Source organism: Haliotis cracherodii, unplaced genomic scaffold (genome assembly GCF_022045235.1).
Source record: "Haliotis cracherodii isolate W230 unplaced genomic scaffold, xgHalCrac1.p SCAF_2, whole genome shotgun sequence".
In the NCBI taxonomy this organism is placed as follows: Eukaryota; Metazoa; Mollusca; class Gastropoda; order Lepetellida; family Haliotidae; genus Haliotis; species Haliotis cracherodii.
In genome coordinates this window covers 74,411,736-74,439,517 of record NW_027266275.1, presented here as the reverse complement: position 1 = coordinate 74,439,517, position 27,782 = coordinate 74,411,736, and the positions used below count along the sequence as shown (strand labels likewise).

The 27,782-nt window shown below is 41.0% G+C and overlaps 1 protein-coding gene across 2 annotated transcripts in view; it reads right to left on the bottom strand.

The window, feature by feature from the left end:
* Positions 1-4,993: 4,993 nt before the first annotated feature.
* Positions 4,994-27,782, bottom strand: part of LOC139469630 (neuronal acetylcholine receptor subunit beta-3-like) — a 101,493-nt gene continuing 78,704 nt past the window's right edge. For both annotated transcript variants that reach the window (XM_071251856.1, XM_071251854.1), the window contains exons 5-8: positions 17,286-17,737; positions 13,568-13,654; positions 12,889-13,007; positions 4,994-6,829 (exon numbers count right to left, since the gene is read on the bottom strand). In XM_071251856.1, the coding sequence (XP_071107957.1) occupies positions 6,392-6,829; positions 12,889-13,007; positions 13,568-13,654; positions 17,286-17,737 (1,096 nt within the window). In that variant the 3' untranslated portion in view covers positions 4,994-6,391. The remainder of the gene's footprint in view (positions 6,830-12,888; positions 13,008-13,567; positions 13,655-17,285; positions 17,738-27,782) is intronic.

The following is a 27,782-nucleotide window of genomic DNA, read 5'->3' as shown; positions in this document are numbered from 1 at the left end:
CGTCCAAGATTATTGCACTTACAGAGCGTCTGTTGCTGACAATAGTGCACAGTGGAGTGTTTTATCGGCTTTGGAAACACAGTACTTCTGCATGGTGTCTTCCTAACTGTCAGTGTGTAGAAATAGTCTTCCTCGAATGTCCTTGAAGACGAAGATCTTTCCGGACACAATATCATTGTGGTAAACCCGTTTTCTTTCCGGACACAATATCATTGTGGTAAACCCGTTTTCTCAGTTCAACCATGTAACCGTCTTCTCTCTGAGTTGTCACCTTTCGACCACCTCTTCGTGGGCAGGCAAGATGGGTGGCACCGTGTTACCAGCCTTGAAATGCTGCCTCTGTGAACAACGTACTATAGTGTGACGGCTATGTGGGTCATGCCCTTGCACCTTTACGATTGGCCGAACCACCTCAGTGGTGGTTAAATGGCACTCAATCATTCTTCAGGTCTTACTGACATCAATTGCTCTCTATTGCAGTCATTTACCATTTGTTAATGAACGTGTTGGATGATTTCTGACTGTCAGAACTTATTGAAATCAAAGCCAAATTAAAGGTTCCAGTAACAATTCGTTGCTGATGAGGTTAACGTGGCCAAAAGCAGTTGTAAGTGTAAGTAGAAAATATATAGAGAAGTTTCTCCGAAGCGTTGCGTTGACTTATCGAAAACCAAAAGAAATTGTGAGCCACAAAAATACATTGTTGCAATACGTCCTATCTAAAATATCAAATGGTCGGTCACTTACAATTTATATTTAAGTAACCGTAAAAAGGTCCTGTTTCGAATATCCTATTAATTAGCTCGCATAATTAATTCAAGGTAGGACATGCTTAATTAATTACATTGAACACCCAAACTGTGACAGAAAGATAGTTTTGTTTTTTTGGTTACTTTGCAATCGGTCGGTTATCTTTCGCCGGAATCGGACTCTGGAAGCTTACGATCTGGGGCGTCGCATACTGTCACAGAAGGCTGCAGTGGTGGGGAGTCTTCACATTCTCCGAAAAGTTCTGGGTGGGACTAGGCAGCGCTTCCTGGGAGAAGTCCCATTCGCTGTCTGGGCTGCGTGTAGAGGGGCCAAAGGCCCTGAGCTGATGATGAGTCTAACCAGCGTGACTGTGCCAAGATCACCCAAACCCTCTTTGCTACATTTTTAATTTTAATCTGTAAATAATAACAATGATAATAATAATAACAACAACAATAATAATAATACATAAAAGCGACAAAACCCTTTCCATAATCAAAAATCTCAATTGTACGATTCCAATTATATCACAAGCAGGTGTTTATACATCGGTGAACCCGTCCCAAAGACACTCAAAGGCAAATCAATTGTTCTAAATTAAAGTAAACGTCAAAATAGTAAATTGCTTCAGACATTTTTGTCAATGATGCGTCAAATTTGTAAATGACCACATGTCCACCATAAAACTGTTTGAAAGCCGCACTAAGGTCTTGGGTGTTGCAACCCTGATCAAACAACTTTTGAGGAAGAGCTGAATGAATCTCTTTGAAAGAACATGCCCCTCTGTTCCTCAAAGGCTGTGATACCATGACGCTAACTACAACGTCATTGGCACCAGACCATGGAGACCTGCCACTCTTAACATATGTTTTGGTGTCTGTCATATCTGGAATAATATGACGTAAATCATCACTCACTCACTCACTCGAGTGTAGCGGTAGTGTTTAGACAACTTCGGAGAATCCCTATTCCAAAACTGTGACACGACAGGTGGGTATTGATTTAGATTTGTGTTCCACATCAAGGCGATGTTCAACATGACGACCACCAAGATGGAATGATGGCTATTTATAATGATATATATAATATCGATCGGTCGCTGACTATGAGTAAATAAATAGGCATATAACCATGATCACTCCTGGCAACAGCACAAAGGAACACTGTGATATATGTCTCTTCACCTTTAGTCAGTATTTGGGTATTGTACCTTATATCTATGACGTGGCTGTCGTGAAATTATATACACGATATGACAACTGACACTCTATTGTACGCACGATATTTGTTGATGGTAACCCGATGTCCTGTGTGTGTGTGTGTGTGTGTGTGTGTGTGTGTATGTGCGTGTGCGTGTGTGTGTGTTTGAGTGAGTGTGTGTGTGTGTGTGTGTGAGTGTGTGTGTGTGTGTGTGTGTGTGTGTGTGTGTGTGTGTGTGTGTGTGTGTGTGTGTGTGTGTGTGTGTGTGTGTGTGTGTGTGTGTGTGTGTGTGTGTGTGAAGCAAGGCCTATCCAAATCTATATGTATTTGCTTTCTCATCCGTCAACTTCTAAGTAATGCCTGTCAATCAATCTGCCATACAAATGTTGCTTTGCTGGACAGGTGTTGTGTTGCTGGACATGTGTTGTGCTGGACACTGTTGTGTTGCTTGCCATTAGATCGCTTTCTTTTCATATGTTCTAATCCCGATCGTGTTGGTCTTGTGTTGTGCAATTTCCCCTGTGGGTTTGTGTAACCATGCACGCGTTGTGTTCCTAGTTCTATGCTGTGCGGCAAATCACGCGTTCCATCGCCTGCCGTGTCTTCCTCTGCCAGTAACGGAGCTGTTATCCCGGCATCTCGCCATGTGAGAGAATTATGTATTTGCTTTACTTCACGTGAACAAACAAATGAGTACTCAACCCTATATTTTCAGGAACTGTGAAAAAAAGTAGAGGAAGTAGCTTTATAAATTTATTGATATAAGAATCGTTGGAACTGGTCTGTATGTTACACATAGTGACTGGTCGTTACAAGAGAGGTCACAGTGCCCTAGATGCAGATGAAGAGGTGCAGCCTGAACAATGAACCATTACTGTGATATATATGAGGTATCCACAACCTCAGCCCAGCCGACTATTTTTGTCAGCCCGGACAGGCTACGGGGCGGTACGGGCAACATACAGTGCTTCACAAAAACAACCAATTACGATCAGCTGAAGATAAAAGCTACGCCTTCCTCGACTAGGCGGAGTCTCTGTGAACTCGTGCTATAAGTCATGTAGTATAATACCTATGTGCCGCCGAGAGGTCGGGAAGCAATGCATTAGTTATCTCGCCGACCCGTCGTGCCCCGACCCTAACACCAAATGACCCGCCATCATGTCAAGCCTGCCGTCAAGGGGTGCACAGAAAACAGTCCACTTCTATATTGAAACACTCATTACATCAGGCAAAGTAAAGTGGATCCAGCTCTAATAATGACATCGATTTAAACGAACACATGTCCTACGATCTGGCTTTGTCTACAATGATAGGCTACGCGGACAAATCACTTGCGATGAGGAAGTTATTAACCATCTGGTGCAGTACAAGATGAGCTATAGGGGAAAACAGTAATTGGGACTACAAGACTACAGGTTTATACAAAAATAGGATGCAGTGACGGCTAGAATACATTCAGGGCTCTCGGTACTAAAATAGAGGGTTATCCGTTCAAGGAAAGACAAGACATCGAGGGGGTTGGAGGAACACGTGGTCAGCAGCTGCAAATGAGCTGCGAAGGGTTAAGTACCTTAGCGAACAGGATCCGCTGATCGTTGGAAAATCCAAGATTCGCCCGATTTGGGATCTTGACATCTTCACCAATGAGGAAACAGTCTAAAGAATTTGTCAGGTTGCTTCCTCACACACTAAAACACGCCGTGATGCAACTTTAGTATTGTTGAAAGCGACGTTCTTCTCCAAATCACTCACTCATCCTAGATATAGACAAGACAACGGTTAACGGGAGTAAAGCACATTTCTGTGTTTGCATATCGTCACATATTACAGCTTAACATCCACATATATTTGCATATGTCACACACATCTCAGTGCTGTAGTTGTACAGGGGTTAAACACCGAGTCGAAACAGGAATTCATTGTCATTCGATTCTCCCGAGTTCGGTAGTGAATACTTGCCCTTCAGTTCAATGTTTACTGCGTCATAATAAGTGCAGTTCCTTTCCCAATACATCTATTAAGTATTAACCTTAGAGTTACTGTCTCTACCCTCCCGCCCCTCCGTGTTGAGCAGACCATCTAAACCGCCCAGGTCTTTACCGCCCTACCACCTAGCCGCTCTGTCCCTTTGTACTACATCTATTGTAGACTCACTAATCCGTTGACGCCCTCTTTACCAGGCATACTCTCCATACCGCCTAGACTCGCTGTTCCGCCCAGCCTCACTAATCCGTTGACGCCCTCTTTACCAGGCATACTCTCCATACCGCCTAGACCCGCTGTTCCGCCCAGCCTCACTAATCCGTTGATGCCCTCTTTACCAGGTATACTCTCTATACAGCCTAGCCCGTTGTACCGCCTAGCCTCCCTAGTCCGTTGATGCCTCTTTACCAGGCGTACTCTCCATACCGCCCAGATCCGCTGTTCCGCCCAGCCTCACTAATCCGTTGATGCCCTCTTAACAAGGTATACTCTCTATACTGCCTAGACCCGCTTTAACGCCTACCCTCCCTAAACCGTTTAGGCCTCTCTTTACCGGGTATCCTCTCTTTACCGCCAAGACCCGCTGTACCGCCTAGCCTCACTAATCCGTTGAGACCCTCTTTACCAGGTACACTCGCTATAACGCCCAAAGTCGCTGTAACGCCTACCTACCCTTGTCCGTCAAGCCCAGCTGGACCGCCCAAACCCTCTGCACCACATAAACTCTCTATAACGCCTAGCCTCCCTAATCCGCCCAGCCCGTCTGTACCGCCCAGCCTCACTAATCCGTTGAGGTCCCTCTTTACCAGGTATACTCTCTATACCGCCTAGAGCCGCCTTAATGCCTACCTTCCATAATCCGCCCAGTCCGTCTGTACCACCAAACCCAACTGTACCACGTAAATTCACCTTACGGTTCCACTCTTATCTCCGAAGCTGGTGTACTATACCCTGGCACTCCACCCCCACTCCACAATCCCACATCCCCCACACCCCAAACACCCAAACACACACACCACACACACATTCCAGTATACCCTGGCACTCCCCTATGCTGGTGCAGTATACCCTGGCACTCCCCTATGCTGGTGCAGTATACCCTGGCACTCCCCTATGCTGGAGCAGTATATCCTGGCAGTCCCCACCCCATATGCCAGTCCAGTATATGCTGGCACTCCATCCCACCCACTATGCTAGTACAGTGTGTCTTGGCGTCATCCCAGTAATACTACAACATTTCCTGGGCGTCCCCATACCATTGAACAGGACGTCCTGGCGCACCCTCTACTAGAGCAGCGTCCTTCCGATTCTAGTACATTCTGTGTTACCCAACTACATTAATGTCAATGCACTACGTCTGTCGGCCAACTGAGTGTACTGACGGTGCGGCTGCAAGCTCCCTACCAGACAACACCTGGAGACGGTAACACAGACAACATCAGAGTGAGCCACTACGCCACAACATGTATATAAAGCTTGTGGGTACCAGTTCTTCGATGTACAGTTTATCTATAAACAACCCGTGTTGAACTTGAGTAGTAAAACGTAACTTGGAATTCCTTGTTAATCAGTCTGTAATGCACACACTGTGCAAACGGCTAGCTAGAACATAGTGTCCACGATGTGAGCCAGCACACAATGTCATCATGTTACTAGCATGCAGTGGTGAACATGGTGTAAGCTAGGTCACAATGAATATCATGTACGTTTACACACATTGACGTGATGTAGGCTAACACCCAATGTACACGTGTAGTCTAACACACACTATCACAAACACACACACACACACACAGATTGAGTCTCACTGTCTCTATCCTACTGTCTTTTACTCACACACAAACACACTAACATCCACCCAAACCCACACCCATATTCTCTCTCTCTCTCTCTCACTCTCTCTCTCTCACACACACCACTATCACACACGTGCACTGCATTGCAGCCGTATTGAATACACACATATATACAGTGTATAATAAATATCATTAATTGTGTTACAGTGTGTGTATCAACTGGTCCGATTTGACTACCAATAGCGTGTGCCAGTAACTTCGCTGTATCCATCTCATACAGTCCGCCACTTACATACAACAGCAGCCCTATTCCATCTTTAATGTGTACAATAATGAGCACTCGTAACGTTCTTCGAGTATTTGTTATACACGACAATCAGCTTCAAATACTCCTCATTATCTATAACATGACATTTGTATGCAGCACAAGGGAAAACATTTCAATTTAGTATCGCCGTAAATGGCAATGTTAATGTTTATAGTGCCATGAATATTGCACAGTCAAAGTTTACGAGACTTCTGTGATAAAGGTGTCGTGTCCTTTAGTTTAGGATAAGCGTGGTTTGAGATAAAGTCCAAGGCTGAATGGTTCTGCTGCGCACAGACAGACGAGGATAAGACACAACTGAGGATATTGCCGTCCTTAGTGCAGAGGAGTGTCACTGTCCCTTGAAGATGACGGTGATACCGACGATGTTGATGATGACGTAGAGGAGGAAGAAGAAACGATCTGTCACACACGCTATGACACGCCACTCTCGAATGTAGCGCTCCCTTTCATCACGAACACGTTTCTTCTCCTCGTTCTTCTCCAGAATGTCCCGGATGCCTCGCACTTCCTCCAAAATGGCGCCTGACCGGAATCCACCTCGATCTAGAAAAGCATCCAAATCGGACCCTTCTGTTTGCGGAGTGACCCGGTAGTCTATACCGTTGTCCAGCAGTCGCACCTTGGAGAACTTAAAGTCAGCGTCGGGGTACTTGGTCTTTGTGTCCGAGTAGGATTTAGATGATGTCTTCTTTGTTTCTATAAGTTCTTCCGGTTCCAAGATCTTATCCCGCAAACACAGAAGCGTGGCGATGCCCTTGATAGTGCACTGAAACACACAAGTACACCATGATAAAACAATACACATGTACACCGTGAACATGCAATACACAAATGTACCATAATAACACCATACACGTGTACCCATTATAACATAACACACAAATACACCATTATAAAACAATACACAAGTACACCATAATGACATAACACACAAATACATCATACTATCATAACACACAAACACATCATATTATCATAACACACAAATACACCATAATAACATAACACAAAAATACACCATACTGACATAACACACAAATACATCATACTATCATAACACACAAATACACCATAATAACATAACACACAAACACACCATAATAACATAACACACAAACACACCATAATAACATCACACAAATACATCATACTATCATAACACACAAATACACCATAATAACATAACACACAAGTACATCATACTATCATAACACACAAATACACATAATGACATAACACACAAATACACATAATGACATAACACACAAATACACCATGAGACCATGAGACCATGAGAGCATAATACACAAATACACCATAGTGAAAACACACACAAGTACACAATAATAACATTATACACACATATCCCATTATAACATATAGACTATAATACACAGTAACATCATAATAACATAACACACAAATACACCATAATAACATAACACACAAATACACCATAATAACATAACACACAAATACACATAATAACATAACACACAAATACACATAATGACATAACACACAAATACACCATGAGACCATGAGAGCATAATACACAAATACACCATAATAACATAACACACAAATACATCATACTATCATAACACACAAGTACATCATACTATCATAACACACAAATACACATAATAACATAACACACAAATACACATAATGACATAACACACAAATACATCATACTATCATAACACACAAGTACATCATACTATCATAACACACAAATACACATAATAACATAACACACAAATACACATAATGACATAACACACAAATACACATAATGACATAACACACAAATACACCATGAGACCATGAGACCATGAGAGCATAATACACAAATACACCATAGTGAAAACACACACAAGTACACAATAATAACATTATACACACATATCCCATTATAACATATAGACTATAATACACAGTAACATCATAATAACATAACACACAAATATATCATGATAACATAGCACACAAATATACCATAATAACATAACACACAAATACACCACAAACACAAATACACAAATCCATCATAAAAGAACACACAAATACACATAATACCCCAAAACTGCAAAAGCATAGATATGTTTCAGAAAACAATACATTAAGCGATATAGACAGGGTTCAACAGATTACCCATAAGACGAATAAACTGAATATGCGATGCTGTGTTTGTTTCTCTTGAAAAGAGAAATTCGTCGGTGTGCGAAACACTCTTCAAATGAATTATATATTTATTATGGCTGAATTTGTCCGTAATATTTCTTTCTGGGCACCTAGTTCTGTAAGGTACTGTCTTAATGGTTTCTATATATCTTAGAATGAATATTTGATAAGTGTATCACAGATGTTTAAGGGGCAAATCCTATGTCATGCATGACTTCTGTTACAGCTACGTGGGCCCCTGCTATGCTATTCCCTCTCCGCAATCAGTTTGAGACCAGAGTCGACTAATGGCCCCATATTACAGGCTATAACTGCCAGGCAGACGTTGTGGAACACCTCTAACGGTCTTGCAATATTCATATCCGTTTAAGAGAAATGATCTTTTCTTGTAAATGTTAGAGGTGGCGTATTTGTCAGCTATTTGGCGCTATTTGTCGGTATGAGCGAACACCCCACAGGACCGGCGGCATGGGGAGGTGTCGGGGAAAGATGTGGCCCGCATCTGTAGTCGCCCGTCTCTCGCTTTCACTCTTAGTCAGGGAAACTGATTAAATATTGACTACTTCTGATGTTGTCTACTAACTGTATCTGCCCTACACGTGCTTGAACTGCCACTGCAAACCATGTTATCTGACTGCGCCTGCCCACGTCGATTGTCTGACCTGCAGGTCACGTAATGTCATTTTACTGTAACTGTTAACGTCGACTGTCTGTCACTGCAAGTCCCACTACAACGCCATTGTATCTGTCAGCGTCGACTGTCTGCCATTACAAGTCCCACGACAACATCATTGTATCTGTCAGCTTCAAATACACTACAACGTCTTTGTATCTGTCAGCTTCTACAACACTACAGCGTCATTTTATCTGTCAGCCTCGACTGTCTGCAATTGCAAGTCACACTACAACGTCATTGTATCTGTCAGCTTCAAATATACTACAACGTCATTGTATCTGTCAGCTTCTACAACACTGCAGCGTCATTTTATCTGTCAGCGTCGACTGTCTGCAATTGCAAGTCACACTACAAAGTCATTTCTTATGTCAGCTTCGAAAACTCCACAACGTCATTTTATCTGTCAGCGTCGACTGTCTGGCATTGCAAGTCACACTACAACGTCATTGTATCTGTCAGCTACTACTACACTACAACGTCATTGTATCTGTCAGCTTCTACTACACTACAACGTCATTTTATCTGTCAGCTTCTATAACACTACAACGTCATTGTATCTCTCAGCTTCTACTACACTACAGCGTCATTGTATCTGTCAGCTTCTACTACACTACAACGTCATTGTATCTGTCAGCTTCTACTACATTACAGCGTCATTGTATCTGTCAGCTTCTACTACACTACAACGTCATTGTATCTGTCAGCTTCTACAACACTACAACGTCATTGTATCTGTCAGCTTCTACTACACTACAGCGTCATTGTATCTGTCAGCTTCTACTACACTACAACGTCATTGTATATGTCAGCTTCTACTACACTACAACGTCATTGTATCTGTCAGCTTCTACTACACTACAACGTCATTGTATCTGTCAGCTTCTACTACACTACAACGTCATTGTATCTGTCAGCTTCTACTACACTACAACGTCATTGTATCTGTCAGCTTCTACTACACTACAACGTCATTGTATCTGTCAGCTTCTACTACACTACAGCGTCATTGTATCTGTCAGCTTCTACTACACTTGGGCTTCACACATTGTACCCATGTCGGGAATCGAAACCGGGGCTTCGGCGTGACGAGCGAAGGCTTTAACTACTAGGCTACCCGACCGCCCCTATTCTTGTATTGAAAATGTTTTTGTATTTATGATTTGCAAACATTAGGGGAATTTATATCTGCAGTCAAGATATTTCTCTTGTATTGATGGTCATTTTTGCCTCGTCAATAATTATACATAGTTTGTTGTGAATCTTCAATGATACTGTTAGATAGCTTATGTTCAGCCCTTTATTTTAATACGTACATCTCCAGTGTAGATATAGTAGTTAGTTTGCAATTTATGTTTTCCCCGTGTTTAGAAACGTTGCAGACGTAATCGTCTAGTTTTGTAGACTATTTGACTCATTCTTAAGTGATAAGCAATCGGTGTTTATTTCCCCTTTGTTTTCTGAGCCGAGGTAATCCACTCATTAGAATCTGGAGTTAACTGACTCCGGTGTTAATTGGTCGCAGCCGACTTAATTGGCAGTCGACGCACGGAGTCCATATCTTGTCAAAGTCTTGTTTTAGCCACTTTCCTTTTTATAGCTGTAATACAGTTGTTTGGCTAAAACTTAGTTGTATATTTGCGCTGATAGAATTAATTTGTGATCTGTGTGAGAGCAGGGTGGATGTACTTGTAATTATCAATAACTAGTAGTTATTTAATAAACTTGTGAACCTATTACCACGTTTTCTTTATCACTGTATTCTTATTTTATGACACCCCTGATCATTGGAGCACAGCTCCGTGACAGACGACATGGAAAACTGCTCATGTCGTGATAAAGTCAGTGGTAGGAAAAATTTGCTTTAAAAAAAGTGGTGTTACCCAATGACAATTGCCAACCCTAAACAAACAATATAGCTGGAATATTGCTTGTGGCGGCATTAAAGCAACAAACAGTCTCTCGCGCAGTTCATTAGGGTCTTAAGTAAGATTACTGAGTTCAACTCGTAAATATTTCTCGGATTAATTATTCAAATTGTCATGGATGATAGAACAGTTGTTGTTACTCACGTGAATGGAAATAAAAAGCTGGTCCCGTGGTACAACGGCTAACGAAGTAATGTGTGCTCACGTTATTAATAACAATAAGGACTAATTACCACAAAAGCGCAATTTATGAATTGATGTGTAACAAAACAATGGAATTTGTCAATATATTGCCTATTGAAAGCCGTCGTCGGATCGCCGTTTCAGTATAGATGAAGGAACTACTAAGAGATGCTCAACAATAGCTTTGTCTCACTAGACACTAGTGCATATTCAGGATTATTTTTCTATTGTGTAAGAATCTATCACGTAGTAATTTTTATTACCAAGTTTGTAATATGAAAAACTATAATTGATTATTACAAGCAAATGGCGGCTGATCAATACATGTATTGGATGGATTAAGTATTTGTTCGTTGGTTTTCTTTCATAATGTATACTAGTACATTGTATCCCGTTTATAACATCAATCTTTCATGAAATATATACTTCGGGTGTTCAAAATGAATACTAGTATAAATTACCATATATATGTAATTGCAAAATGAATATTTAATATAATTACCACTGTCAACATAAAGATAATGATAGGCGGTAAACTATTAGTTTTTTTGTAATCAGTACCAACTGACATGGGCTGTTATAAAATCAGTGATAGGAAAAATATGCTTTTTAAAAAATTGGTATTACCCAATGACAATTGCCAACCCTAAACAAACAACCGTCATATAGCTGGAATATTGCTGATGGCGGCATTAAGGTAACAGTCAATCTCCCAAGCAATTCATCACGTCGTCTAAAGGTATATTACTGAGTTCAACTCGTAAATATTATTCAAATTGTCATGGATGACAGAACAGTAGTTGTTACTCACGTGAATGGAAAAAAAAGCTGGTCCCGTGGTGCAACGTTTCACGAAGTAATGTGTGCACACGTTATTAATAACAATAAGGACTAATTACCAGAAAAGCGCAATTAATAAATTGATGTATAACAAAACAATGTAATTTGTAAATATGTTGCCTATTGAAAGCTGTCGTCGAATCGCCGTTTCAGTATAGATGAAGGAACTACTCAGAGATAGTCAGGATTATTTTTCTATTGTGTAAGATTCTATTACGTAGTAATTTTTATTACCATGTTTGTAATATGAAAAATTATAATTGATTACCACAAGCAAATGGCGCCTGATCAATGCGTGTGTTGGATGGATTAAGTATTTGTTCGTTGGTTTTCTTTCTTAAAACATATCCCGTTTATAAAATAAACCATTCATGAAATATATGCTGTGGGCGTTCAAAATGAATATATTCATAACATATATGTAATTACAAAATGAATATTCAATATAATGACAACTGTCAACATAAAAATAATAACAGGCAGCAAAATATTTTTTTTTTGCAAGCATTAGCAAATGACATGGTCCGTCATAAAATCAGTTATAGGAAAAAATAAATAAATTAGGTGTTACTCAATGACAACTGCCAACCCTAAAAAATGTTAGCAATAAATGTTCCGTTTTATTTTTCAAATATAGATATTTTTCTCGATTGTGTTTGTAAATATTAAGATGGTCCTGAGACAGATATTATCAGGTTTCCAAATAAATATTTAAACTTATTACACGTGCCATTATTCAGGGCCGCGCTTTTGCGATCAGTCATACATTTGTCAGCTACCTCAGCAGCAACCAAGTTCGTTCTATTAAGAAGTACTGAATTACAGGTGCATATGTCTCTGCACTAACGCATGCAACAGCACAGGGCGTTGTTATTCAGATAATTCCGTCTTCAACACCAGAGTCGTGGCTATACATCCGAAGTGTTACAATATGACTAGACCTGCAATACTGACACGGACAGACAGACAGCGCAATGATCACATTAACTAGTGGAGACGGTGGACTACACTCACAGATCTAAGCCACTTGGGAGCTCGATTGATGCGGACTCCCCTGAAGAACATGTTAGCCACGATACAGGCGAGGACTGTCGACACCGTGATCAACACCATGCTCAGACAAAAATAGGCGCCTGAAACATAAACACATCAGACTTAGTAAAACTGATTATAAAGAACTATGCAGCCCTTCACAAAAATATGTCACAAAAGTGCGTTTGCCTCATCTCTTAAGATGAAAGATATACAACTTGAAGCAGTGAGCGAAAATATATCCTGTCTCCACAAATCATACCGCCAACCGCCACCCACTCAAATAACTAAACACAGAAAGACACTTACCTATGTGTGGTATTGATGCAGTGGCACGTGGGGTGGACACTTACCTATGAGTGGTATTGATGCAGCTGCACGTGGATTGGACACTTACCTATGAGTGGTATTGATGCAGCTGCACGTGGATTGGACACTTACCTATGAGTGGTATTGATGCAGCTGCACGTGGGATGGACACTTACCTATGAGTGGTATTGATGCAGCTGCACGTTGGATGGATACTTACCTATGAGTGGTATTGATGCAGCTGCACGTGGGATGGACACTTACCTATGAGTGGTATTGATGTAGCTGCACGCGGGGTGGATACTTACCTATGAGTGGTATTGATGCAGCTGCACGTGGGGTGGACACTTACCTATGAGTGGTATTGATGCAGCTGCACGTGGAGTGGACTCTGCTAAGACCAACAGCAGGAAGAAGAAGGCTACAAAAATACTCATACCTGCAAACAGAAATTATCATGTCTAACAAAGTCGTCTATGTAATCGAATTATATCATTATCTGTGTACGGTGTAAGTCTTATTATAGACATTCAATGTAGATCGGGTTCCTAGTCGGAACGGAATAGGTGGATTTAGCAACGTTGCAGAATGAATTCTTTAAATATATTAGATTAGATATGGTAGTATGCAACAAGATATTTTGTTTGTGTGGTTATGTTATGGTCATTTATTGTAAGGAGTTATTTATCTTCAAACAGAACATCCTGTCATTTGAATATTTTTTTCTAGATTAATATCAATCTATATCTAATAAGGCGGTCACATATTCTAAACTTAGCATGGTACGAAATCAACGTACACTAATTATTCCTCAACATATAAAACATTTTGATAGCTCTGTATTGCAAATATTTTATTTATTAGGTATAGTCATAGATCAAATCTATTTTTGAGAGGATGTTTCTTGCAACCTTTGAGTAAGTTATGAAAATACAGGTGTTGATTAATTGATTGTTCACTACAAATAAACGCAAATCCAATTTCATTTCTAAAAATTGCTTTTCGATAAATATAGTGTCCTACCCTTGTGAAAAATATACAGAACAGCCGTACCCCGTAATAGCCATTATATATGTTTGAGTCGAATTGAACAACATATTAGGTATCACGGTAGATAGCTTAATGGCTTTGTGATCTAAAAAAACAACCCGCACCAAACCAAAACCCCCGCCTGCATCCACCCCCACCCCCACCCCCACCGCTTCAAATATAGGAATATTAACAATGGAATAAAACTACTATCCATTCTGTACACTGTGGAACTCAATTCATCTGAGGAAATACAAATCACCAGTTTTCACATATTCCTGCGTTATTGACTATTAAATATGGGTTATTGCACCCTTTGTGCTTGGATAGGGATTTGAGTAGGAGTTTCATATGCCATAATTTCGTAAACCCACTTTGGAAAGTAGATCTTTTACGTCTAGTTCATATTACAAATGTCACTGAAACAAAAGCTGTTATTTCCTTTTTAGTAGGCTTCACAATACTCATGAACAACAAAACACACACACATAAAGACTTAAAGCACGATATAGATTATTTCCACATTGAGTACAAGTTTGACAGTAACTTTCATTTGCTTAACAATAGGATGACAAATAATGGAAATAGAATATGCACATCGACCAACCGTTCATTCCACTGTCAAATATTCATGATTATTACGAACACAAAGTGTCTCATTTCCATAAAAACGAGATGGCAATTTACCCACTGAAACATCAAGGGCCTTCGTGACAAATGGGTGTTTCAATGTATTGATAATCTAATGCAAATCGACTGACGATACATACACCTTGCATTGTTTGTTTGTATGTATAGCGCTGCATTCAGCAATATTCCAGCTATATGATGCCGGTCTGTAAATAATCGAGTATGGACCAGGCAAACCAGTGATTGATATCATGAGCATCGATCCACGCCGATCCTGTTAGTCGCCTCTTACGACAAGCATAAGGTTGCTGAAGATCAAGTCTCACCGGGATCTTCAAGGGTCTACATTCGTATCACAGACTACAAAATGGAACTATACTATACACTTGGATAGCCTTCTTGGAACCGATTCTATTGTTTCCTAAACGTTGTGTAATGTATCAGAACACTAGCACACAGATAATATATTGCTGTCTTCTGGACATAATTGCGTTGAATATAGAAAACAGAGTAACGTCTCTGTAATGCATGACATTATTATCTGTAGCGGGCACTTCCTTGTAATGACCAAGTAGCCAGTAAATAGCCCTTCTTAACATCACAAATCTATATGTGAGTGTATGTGCAACGTGAAACCTAGCATGACGCATTTTGTTCGCTGTTGAACACAGACAGGTACAATTATCACTGTAGTCTCGCACTGTGTATTGTGTTTGATGATAGGAAAAGGTCTAGATCTGCTCATTAAAAACGCCACATTGTTTTCAATTTCCCAATAGTCAGCTTTCTCTTTATGTCGAGCAATATTCCTGCACCTCCAGCCTTTGGTGTTTACATTTCACAACTTTTGAGGTGCAACCGCGTAGGCTCTTTCTAGAGCGTCATACGACTCTTGCTCAGAACTTGTTTGATCAAGGTTACAACATTCAAGGCCTCAGTAAATTTTTCAATGGGTTTTATGGAGACACGTGGAGGACATTTCCAAATTTGACGTGGCAAAAATGATGTTGGATGCAATTCCCAATTTTGACATATTTTGACCAAATGTTCCCGTGTTTTTTTAAGGGAACAATTGACTTGACTTTGCATGCTCATGATATAATCGGAATCGTACAATGGACTCTATTCTTGGCAGAGATTTCTTATGAATATGGAAAGGGTTTTGTCGCTTTTATTTGGAGAACTATGGCTTGTAGTCACGTCTGTCTTGCAGGGCCATGGCTTGTAGTCAAATTAGTGTTTCAGAATCATAGCATGTAGTCACGTTAGTCTTTCAGAACCATGGCTTGTAGTCACGTTAGTCTTTCAGAATCATAGCATGTAGTCACGTTAGTCTTTCAGAATCATGGCTTGTAGTCACGTTAGTCTTTCAGAATCATGGCTTGTAGTCACGTTAGTCTTTCAGAACCATGGCTTGTAGTCAAATTAGTCTTTCAGAACCATGGCTTGTAGTCACATTAGTCTTTCAGAATCATAGCATGTAGTCACGTTAGTCTTTCAGAACCATGGCTTGTAGTCACATTAGTCTTTCAGAATCATAGCATGTAGTCACGTTAGTCTTTCAGAACCATGGCTTGTAGTCACATTAGTCTTTCATAACCATAGCTTGAAGTCACATTAGTCTTTCAGAATCATAGCTTGTGGTCACGTTAGTCATTCAGAATAATAGATTGTAGTCACATTAGTCTTTCAGAACCACGTCTTGTAGTCACGTTTGTGTTTCAGAATCATAGCTTGTAGTCACATTAGTCTTTCAGAATCATAGCTTGTAGTCACATTAGTCTTTCAGGATCATGGCTTGTAGTCACATTAGTCTTTCAGAACCATGGCTTGTAGTCACGTTAGTCTTTCAGAACCATGGCTTGTAGTCACATTAGTGTTTCAGAATCATAGCATGTAGTCACATTAGTCTTTCAGAACCATGGCTTGTGGTTACGTTAGTCTTTCAGAATCATAGTTTGTGGTCACGTTAGTCATTCATGAGATAGCCAAGTGAACACTTTAAACACAATGAAATGGCATAGCCAAATGAACACTCAACACACAATGAAATGACATAGCTAACTGGAGGCTCCATACACAATGAAATGACACAGCCAACATAACACTCAACACACAATGAAATGACATAGCTAACTGGAGGCTCCATACACAATGAAATGACATAGCCAACATAGCACTCAACACACAATGAAATGACATAGCCAACATAACACTTAACACACAATGAAATAACATAGCCTTCTGAACACTCCACACACAATGAGATAGTGTAGCCAACTGAACACTCCATTCACAATTAATTGACATAGAACTGAATACTCCACACTCGAGATGACATTGCCAACTGAACACCCATGTTCAGCACAAGCTGACCTTTCCAGATAATCAATAGGTACAAGATGACCTACCCAGCTGCAGCTTGGCCGGCGATTCAGGCGGCACCCAGAAGATGACGAGAGTCAGGAGGGACAGCAACGCACAGGGTAGGACCAGGATGAACGTGTAGAACGCTACCTTGCGTTTAAGCTTGAGGCTGAATGTGAGGTCAGGGTAGGGCTCGGGGCAGCAGGTGTAATACTTCACATTGCGGACTGCCTTGTTCTCCACGATGTCCCACTCGTTGCTGGGTACGAAGTCACTCACGTCCATGTGGTGGTTGGCCACGAAGTCTATGTTCAGTTTTGCGCCGTTATACGTCCACGAACCGAACTTAAGGCTGCATTCTTGGGAGTCAAACGGGAAATACAAAGTGTCAAATAAGCAGGAACTCCGCAGAATTGCTTGAGGCATCCACAACAGTTCCCCACTTTCATACACCACCACCAGGGCGTCTCTTTGTTCCTGGAGCCGGTCATCAGCGCTGAAACAGTTAAAGGTCGGAGATGATACAGCTGCAGCCTTCATACAGCATGACACACATCACATACATCATTATCACATACATCATCATCACATACATCATCATCACATACACCACCACATACATCGTCACATACATAATCAACATCATCAGCATCACATACATCATCACATACATCATCACATACAGCATTATCACATACATCATCACCCACATCATTATCACATACATCATAACATACATCATCACATACATCATCAACATCATCAGCATCAGCATGATATGCATCATCATCACATACATCATGATCACATACATCATCACATACATCATCACATACATCATCACATACAGCATTATCACATACATCATCACCCACATCATTATCACATACATCATAACATACATCATCACATACATCATCAACATCATCAGCATCAGCATGATATGCATCATCATCACATACATCATGATCACATACATCATCACATACATCATCACATACATAACATACATCATCACATACATCATGATCACATACATCATCACATACGTCGTTACCATACATCATCATATACATCATTATCACACACATCATTATCACATACATCTTCACATACATCTTCACATTCATCATCACATACATCATCAACATCATCAGCATAACATACATCATCATCACATACATCATCACATACACCAGTATCATCATCACATACACCAGCATCATCATCACATACATCAGCATCATCATCACATACATCATCACATACATCATCAGTATCATCATCACATACATCATCAGTACAAACATCATCATCATCACATACGTTATTATACCATTTCCTGTCCGCCATCTCATATACACCCATTACATACATTTGCAATACATACATCACATCACAACATCACAACATCACAACATCAAATCTCAGTGGGAAAAACACAGAAAAAGGAAATATAATAAACATCGTTCGCGAATACGATGTTGACTGCAGATCGTGATGCTTTGAGCAGCCAAGGATCTTCTTATTGTTATAACGATTCACTCACATTTTTGTTTGGTTTTCAAGGCAACCATGTGAAAAACCCACTTTTGCCACTGCTCACCAATATATTTAGACGTAGCAAGTTACTGTGCAGTGGGGTCTAAGACATTGTTTTCCAATTTTTCGCCTGCTTTGATTTGTTTTTCCTATGGCATCACTGTCCTTTCGTGACACCAGCTACTATGATGTCAAGAGGTTAACTTCAAATCAATGGAAAATTTCATACCATCGCAAAAACACGTATGTTTGGTTCCACCACTGAGTTCCTCTACCAAATTTAAAAACAACAACAAAGAAGATTCCATAAATCTTGCGGAAATGGCTAAATAATGGACAAAATGACTTTTCAAAATGTATGTCATGGTGACCGAGTTTACAATCGAATCGGAATTCTCTAAGCAATTTTACCGTCACTATATATGGAATCTATTAGGCAAAGTTTCAGCTTCAAACACTTTGTAGTTTCAGAGGACTTGGAAAAAAATGCAAAGTTTAACGACGGACAATGAGCAACGACACAGCTGCTATTACTCTCAGTCAAGTGAGTAAATAATGCAGCATAACACATAAGAATTGTCTTGGTCCAAACATAATTGTACATTGTTCATAGTGTATAGTGTATGTACAGTGTATATTCCAGTGGGGTGACAGCATATAGACAGTCTACATTTCAGTAATGTTGTATATATGGGCAGTCTATATTACAACAGCGGTTAAGTATATGGACAGACGTTATTTCAGCGGAGATACAGAATATGGACATTGTATATTCCAGCGAGGATATAACATAGTGGCAGGGTAGAATACAGCGGGGTTATAGCATATGAGGAGTATACAACCCAGGAGGGTTTAGTATATTGACTTTGTATATTCCAGCGAGGATATAACATAGTGGCAGGGTAGAATACAGCGGTGTTATAGCATATGAAGAGTATACAACCCAGTAGGGTTTAGTATATTGACTTTGTATATTCCAGTGCGTCCAGTATATATTGTATATGCTATGTGCTGGATATTGAAAACATGCACGTCATTGTTATCCGACTTAGAGCAAATCAACATCATCACATGTCTGGCATGTTCAACATCTGCAGAAATTCTGCACACAGAATCTTTCAAGGTGTACATTCCATATAGCGTACAACCTCTATAGCATAGAGGCCAAATAGCATAGATCTATGTTGCATACAGTTCATGTAGCATACAGTCCAAATAGCATACAGACAAAATTGCACACAGTCCATATAACGTACTGCCAATAAGCATACGTCCATGGAGGGTACAGTCAATATAGCAGACAGGCCAAATGGCATACAGTACATACAGCCAATACAGTCCATATAGCGTACAGTCCATATAGCAGACAGGCCAATAATCATACAGTCCATATAACGTCGTCCATGTAGCGTACAGTACAAACAGCGGGCAGGCCAAATAGTATACATCCATGTCGCATGCAGTGCACATAGTGTACACCCAATATAGCATCCAGTCCACATACCATACAGTCCAAATAGCAAACAGGGCACACAGCGTACACATCATATAGCGTACACCCAATATAGCATCCAGTCCACATATCGTCCACATAAGTCCAAATAGCATACAGTGCATATAGCATACAGTCCACGTAGCGTACCGTCAAAAAAGCAGAGATCATATACCATAGATTCCATGTAGCATGCAGTCCATACACCATACATGAGTGTAAAACCCTGGTGAAATCACTAGCAAGAAAGCTTCGATAATGCAGAGCAGGATATTTTTTAAATACATTAATCTGAACGTGCATCTTGTTGTGTTGTATTAATCTGTCTCTAAGGCCTACATGAAGTAATCTCAATGCGTCTACCAGTTCTCAATATAAACAAATTGCCAATAAGAGCTCATAGGCTCATGATGCGAATATCGAGACTAGAGTTAGTTACTTTGTCTGGCCACTGTTCCGCTACATTATCTATACACGGTAAAAGTAGTTGATGGCATCGCTCAATGGTTTCCATTACATAAACTCTCAAGGCACAGGAAAACCAAATGTTGAACCAAAGTGCCCCAGCAAAAGCAGATTTTTCATTGTACACAAATGTTGCTGCATTACACTTATTTGCTTTAGTAATCTTGACAGCTTTGAGAGGATTCCGATAATGTGCTTCTGCTTGTGAGGAACAGTCGGGTTGTAACGAAAGCTGCAAGTGTTACGGCGTGCATCAACGGCATGCGTTGGTGTATTCCGCTCCTGGAAGCGTCTCGCCTTCACTGAAATCTATTTTAGTGGAATCAGTTCGTTTAGAGAGAAAGCAGCCCTGTCGACAACATCAAGGCCTTGCAAGGGTATCGAATATTTTGCAAGTATTTCCAATTTACCTCTCTTTACAAGTATTTGAACACAATAAACTTTCGTTTGGCTTGTTGCTGCTGTGCCGCCATTAACCCAGTAGTGCATACCCCATGCCTGTACAAATCAGCATCGATAGATCCTAGAATTGGATGGGATCAAAGTGCTCAATGGCTGCATCCCTGGTTGTAATTACAGCCTGTAATCCTTGATTTACCAGCTCGGACGCTGCTATGCCAAGATGCGACGTTTATCTTCCTGCACGACCAATAAACAGGCCTTTGAGGCGGGAAGATAGCCACAACTGGGATCATGTTTGCTCAACTATCCGACCCCAACTGAAACTCGGCACAAGAGAGCTGAGCACCGTCAAGCCGGGAGTTCTCTCTCCACACGTTAGTGTCAATTAAGTTCTCAGTGCATCTTATCCTTGATAGCGGAGCACGGAGGGATGCGGTCAGAACTTTTCACATCTCACACATACAACGAGCAATGAGAACGCCAACTCGGTGTGGACACAGCTCAAACATAACACTGCAACCCGTGAAAGAATCCACATGAAACCTTCATTAAACTTGACAAATGTTCGCGAGAGTGGCTATTAGAAACACATCAGGCTAGTGTGCGTTGGACAAAAGTTCGACTTGATATATTGTCGGTAAAATGCTTCTTGTCAGTGGAAAGGAGCTGACTTCTTATTGATATTAGTTGGCAAAACAGAGAATATACTCCCCTCCTTCACAACGGTAATATATACACCACTCGCCTTCTCCATCACGTTTTGTCCACTAACGAAAACGTTCCATTGTATAAGGCCTCATACCGTCACTCCATACTGCAAATGTTCGCGTCTTCATTCAGTCACACGAGAGATGCCCAGCCTGGGGGTACAATTCTGGACACTTGGGAAATTGGTTATCTTTGAGCTAAAATATCAATACATGTGATTGGCACATGCAATTTCCCAAAATGGAGGCGTGAAATTACAGAAAGTCCTCAACAGACGTGGCTGGTATGTGGGATGCCTGTCGGACGTGGATTCATATCGACGATAGGAGGAAGAGCTTCGACAAATGTTGTTGTGACGATTCCAATACACCAAACATCTTTACTTATGTAATAGACATTACCAGCGTTGACATAATGTACCAAACACCCTTTTCATCATCAATACAACACAATCTGACACAGTGTACGACCCCCACCAAAACGATCAACACAACACACTGACACACTGTACTGTCGTACGTTCAAGATCAACAAAACACACTCACACAATGCATGTCCCTGATATCTTGATTAACACAAGAGACACAGATGTACACCCCTACTTTCATAATCAACATAATATAATCTGACATAATGTACTATACACACCTACTCAAAAGATCAGCACGACATAAACTGACACAATGTACTACCCTATTTTCACGATCAACACAACACACATTCACACAATGTACTCCCCTACTTTAATGATAGACACAACACACACTCACACACAATATGCCCCCCTACATTCATCATCAACACAATACACACAATATACTCCCCTACTTTCATCATCAACACAACACACACTCACACACAATATACCCCCTACATTCATGATCAACACAATACACACAATATACCCCCTACATTCATGATCAACACAATACAGACAATATACTCACCTACTTGCATCATAAACCAAATACACACTCACATACAATATACTCCCCTTCTTTCATGATCAACACAACACACACACAATATACTCCCCTAAATTCATGATCAACACAACACAAACTTACACACAATATACTTCCCTACATTCATCATCAACACAACACACACTCACACACAATATACTCCCCTTCTTTCATCATCAACACAACACACACTCTCACACAATATATTCCCCTACTTTCATCATAAACACAACACACACTTATACACAATATACTCCCCTTCTCTCATGATCAACACAACAAACACAATATACTCTCCTACTTTTATGATCAACACAACACACACAATATACTCCCCTACTTTCATGATCAACACAACACACACTCTCACACAATATACTCACCTACTTTCATCATTAACACAACACACACTCATACACAATATACTCCCCTTCTCTCATGATCAACACAACACACACACACAATATACTCTCCTACTTTTTTGATCAACACAACACACACAATATACTCGTTTACATTCATGATCAACACAATACACACAATATACCTCCTATATTCATGATCATCAGACACAATATACTCCTCTACTTTCATGATCAACACAACACACACAATATACCCCCTACATTCATGATCAACACAACACACACACAATATACGCCTCTAAATTCATGATCAACACAACACACACTCACATACAATATACTCCCCTACTTTCATCATCAACACAACACACACTCACACACAATATACCCCCTACATTCATGATCAACACAACACACACACAATATACGCCTCTAAATTCATGATCAACACAACACACACTCACATACAATATACTCCCCTACTTTCATCATCAACACAACACACACTCACACACAATATACTCCTCTACTTTCATGATCAACACAACACACACACAATAAACGCCTCTACTTATATGATCAACACAACATAAAACTTACACACAATATACTCCCCTACTTTCATCATCAACACAACACACACTCACACACAATACACTCCCCTTCTTTCATCATCAACACAACATACACTCACACACAATATACTCCTCTTCTTTCATGATCAACACAACACACACACACACACAATATACTCTCCTACTTTTATGTTCAACAGAACACCAGACATGTTGCATCAGGATGTTCATGGTGTACATCACCAGACATGTTGTATCAGGATGTTCATGGTGTACATCACCAGATATGTTGTATCAGGATGTTCATGGGTGCAGAACACCAGACATGTTGCATCAGGATGTTCATGGTGTACATCACCAGACATGTTGCATCAGGATGTTCATGGGTGCAAAACACCAGGCATGTTGCATCAGGGTGTTTATGGGTGCAGATCACCAGACATGTTGCATCAGGATGTTCATGGGTGTAGATCACCAGACATGTTGCATCAGGATGTTCTTGGGTGAAGATCACAGGACATGTTGCATCAGGATGTTCATGGGTGTAGATCACTAGACATGTTGCATCAGTATGTTCATGGGTGCAGATCACAGGACATGTTGCATCAGGGTGTTCATGGGTGCAGAACATCAGACATGTTGCATCAGGATGTTCATGGGTGCAGATCACAGGACATGTTGTATCAGGATGTTCATGGTGTACATCACCAGACATGTTGCACCAGGATTTTCATGGGTGCATATCACAAGATATGTTGCATCAGGATGTTCATGGGTGCAGATCACAGGACATGTTGCATCAGGATGTTCATGGGTGCAGATCACCAGACATGTTGTATCAGGATGTTCATGGTGTACATCACCAGATATGTTGCATCAGGGTGTTCATGGGTGCAGAACACCAGACAGGTTGCATCAGGATGTTCATAGTGTACATCACCAGACTTGTTGCATCAGGATGTTCATGGGTGCAGATCACCAGACATGTTGCATCAGGATGTTCATGGGTGTACATCACCAGACATGTTGCATCAGGGTGTTCATGGGTGTAGATCACCAGACATGTTGCACCAGGATGTTCATGGGTGCAGATCACAGGACATGTTGCATCAGGATGTTCATGGGTGTAGATAACCAGACATGTTGTATCAGGATGTTCATGGGTGCTGATCACAGGACATTTTGCATTAGGATGTTCATTGGTGTAGATCACCAGACATGTTGCATCAGGATCTTCATGGGTGAACATCACCAGACATGTTGCACCAGGATGTTCATGGGTGCAGATCACAGGACATGTTGTATCAGGATGTTCATGGGTGCAGATCACAGGACATGTTGTATCAGGATGTTCATGGGTGCAGATCACCAGACATGTTGCACCAGGATCTTCATGGGTGAACATCACCAGACATGTTGCACCAGGATGTTCATAGGTGCAGATCGCCAGACATGTTGCACCAGGATCTTCATGGGTGAACATCACCAGACATGTTGCATCAGGATCTTCATGGGTGCAGATCACCAGACATGTTGCATCAGGATGTTCATGGGTGCTGATCACAGGACATTTTGCATTAGGATGTTCATTGGTGTAGATCACCAGACATGTTGCATCAGGATGTTCATGGGTGCTGATCACAGGACATTTTGCATTAGGATGTTCCTTGGTGTAGATCACCAGACATGTTGCATCAGGATGTTCTTGGGTGCAGATCACAGGACATGTTGTATCAGGATGTTGAAGGGTGCAGATCACCAGACATGTTGTATCAGAATGTTCTTGGGTGCAGATCACCAGGCATGTTGCATCAGGATGTTCTTGGATGAAGATCACAGGACATGTTGCATCAGGATGTTCATGGGTGCAGATCACCAGACATGTTGTATCAGGATGTTCATGGGTGCAGATCACCAGACATGTTGCATCAGGGTGTTTATGGGTGCAGATCACAGGACATGTTGTATCAGGATGTTCATTGGTGTAGATAACCAGACATGTTGTATCAGAATGTTCTTGTGTGCAGATCACAGGACATGTTGCTTCAGGATGTTCATGGGTGCAGATCACCAGACATGTTGTATCAGGGTGTTCATGGGTGCAGATCACCAGACATGTTGTATCAGGATGTTCATGGGTGCAGATCACCAGACATGTTGTATCAGAATGTTCTTGGGTGCAGATCACCAGACATGTTGCATCAGGATGTTCATGGGTGCAGATCACCAGACATGTTGTATCAGGATGTTCATGGTGTACATCACCAGACATGTTGTATCAGAATGTTCTTGGGTGCAGATCACCAGACATGTTGTATCAGTGTGTTCATGGGTGCAGATCACAGGACATGTTGTATCAGGGTGTTCATGGGTGCAGATCACCAGACATGTTGTATTAGGGTGTTCATGGGTGCAGATCACAGGACATGCAGTATCAGGATGTTGATGGGTGCAGATAACCAGACATGTTGTATCAGAATGTTCTTGGGTGCGGATCAACAGACATGTTACGTCGGTGTGTTCATGGGTACAGATCACAGAATATGTTGCATCGGGGTGGTTATGGATGTAGATCACCCGACATCAGGGTGTTAATGTTACATCTGAACGCCTACGTGGTCTAGTAGCTTGACTTTTACCCAAGAGAGCAATAATCTTGAACGCGACACGACGTTAAACCCCACCACACATGTCACTTTTGACTCACAACAGAGTAAGTTATTGGTGTATATAACAAGCCATGTTACATCACAGTGTGTATTGATGTGTATAACAAGACATGCTTCATCAGAAAATGTATGGATATGTTTAACAACGCATGTTCTTTCTTCATGTTCTTGGATTCTTATGTGTCTGGGAGTTATCAGCGTGACGTCCAAAGGCTAATCACAACGCCTACGGAAGTCGCGTTACGTAACGCAGCACAGCATGTCCTTATGCCTTTTGTAAGCGCCACGATCACTTTCGTCCGTTTGAAGACAGCTTGCCCGGCAATCAGACGGAGACGGAGATGGTGAGTTTGGGGGTAGCAATAATGAAGACAAGACAGGTGTGGTTGCTAGATGAGGTCGTGGTCCCTCTTGGTACATTTACCGCTAGTGCGGTTCTTTATACTGCAGTTAGGAGCGGCCAATCAAGGCGTAAAGTAGATGGGAGTGGCCAATCACTGCGTTGTGTTAATATGCACCGTGTGACCCATACGACCATTCGCTTTAGGCAACGCCAACCAAGATGCTTTTAAACGCAATCGTTCTTATACAAATAGCATATTGACCAACTGCGACCTTTTTGAAACAATACACGACCAACAGCTGATTCAATATTTGTTGAAAAGAAAAATCGACTTCTATTTCAGGACTTTGCTATGGCAATATTGACTGTCGTGTTAATTACCTTTATTGATATGCCTAAATCATGTATGACGAAGCATTGTAATCACGATATGGCCACTGGACGTCCTGTGTTTTGCCTGTGGTCAGCTCTGCGGGTATTTTCCACCGTTACAGAGTGTGTCTGAGGGAATGAATAATACACGAATCGCCAAGTGGGTCTAGCGTGACCAATGTCGGACAATCTGCTTTAATTACCTGAAAACATCCTCAGTGGCGTGAAGTACATACTTTATTCAGTACATTTTGCCATGACAGAAACAGCTACACCTTCTGTCACAAGGCCTGAACGAACAACAATACACGGAACGTTTGTCTCCTTAACGTTTGGCTTCAGTGTGTTTTCCCTGGGGACTTACGATGTAATGTTCTAGGAACGGAGCCTGTTTTTGTTTGAGACAGAGCAACCCTGGCCGTTGCTTCAAGTCATATTTTATTCTGAGCGAAACAAACTTCTTTTGCACAAATAACCACAGTCTCCCGCCACCGTCTCTCACAATCTCTTACAAAAGCATATTCTGATGATTAAGCAGGCATATGTTTAGTGCGGAGGTATCAAGGTTGGCACTGTACCATGACCAACGTAATCTGGAAAAAAACTAGTACCGGGGTCAGGCCTGGATTAGGGTCTTTTTAAT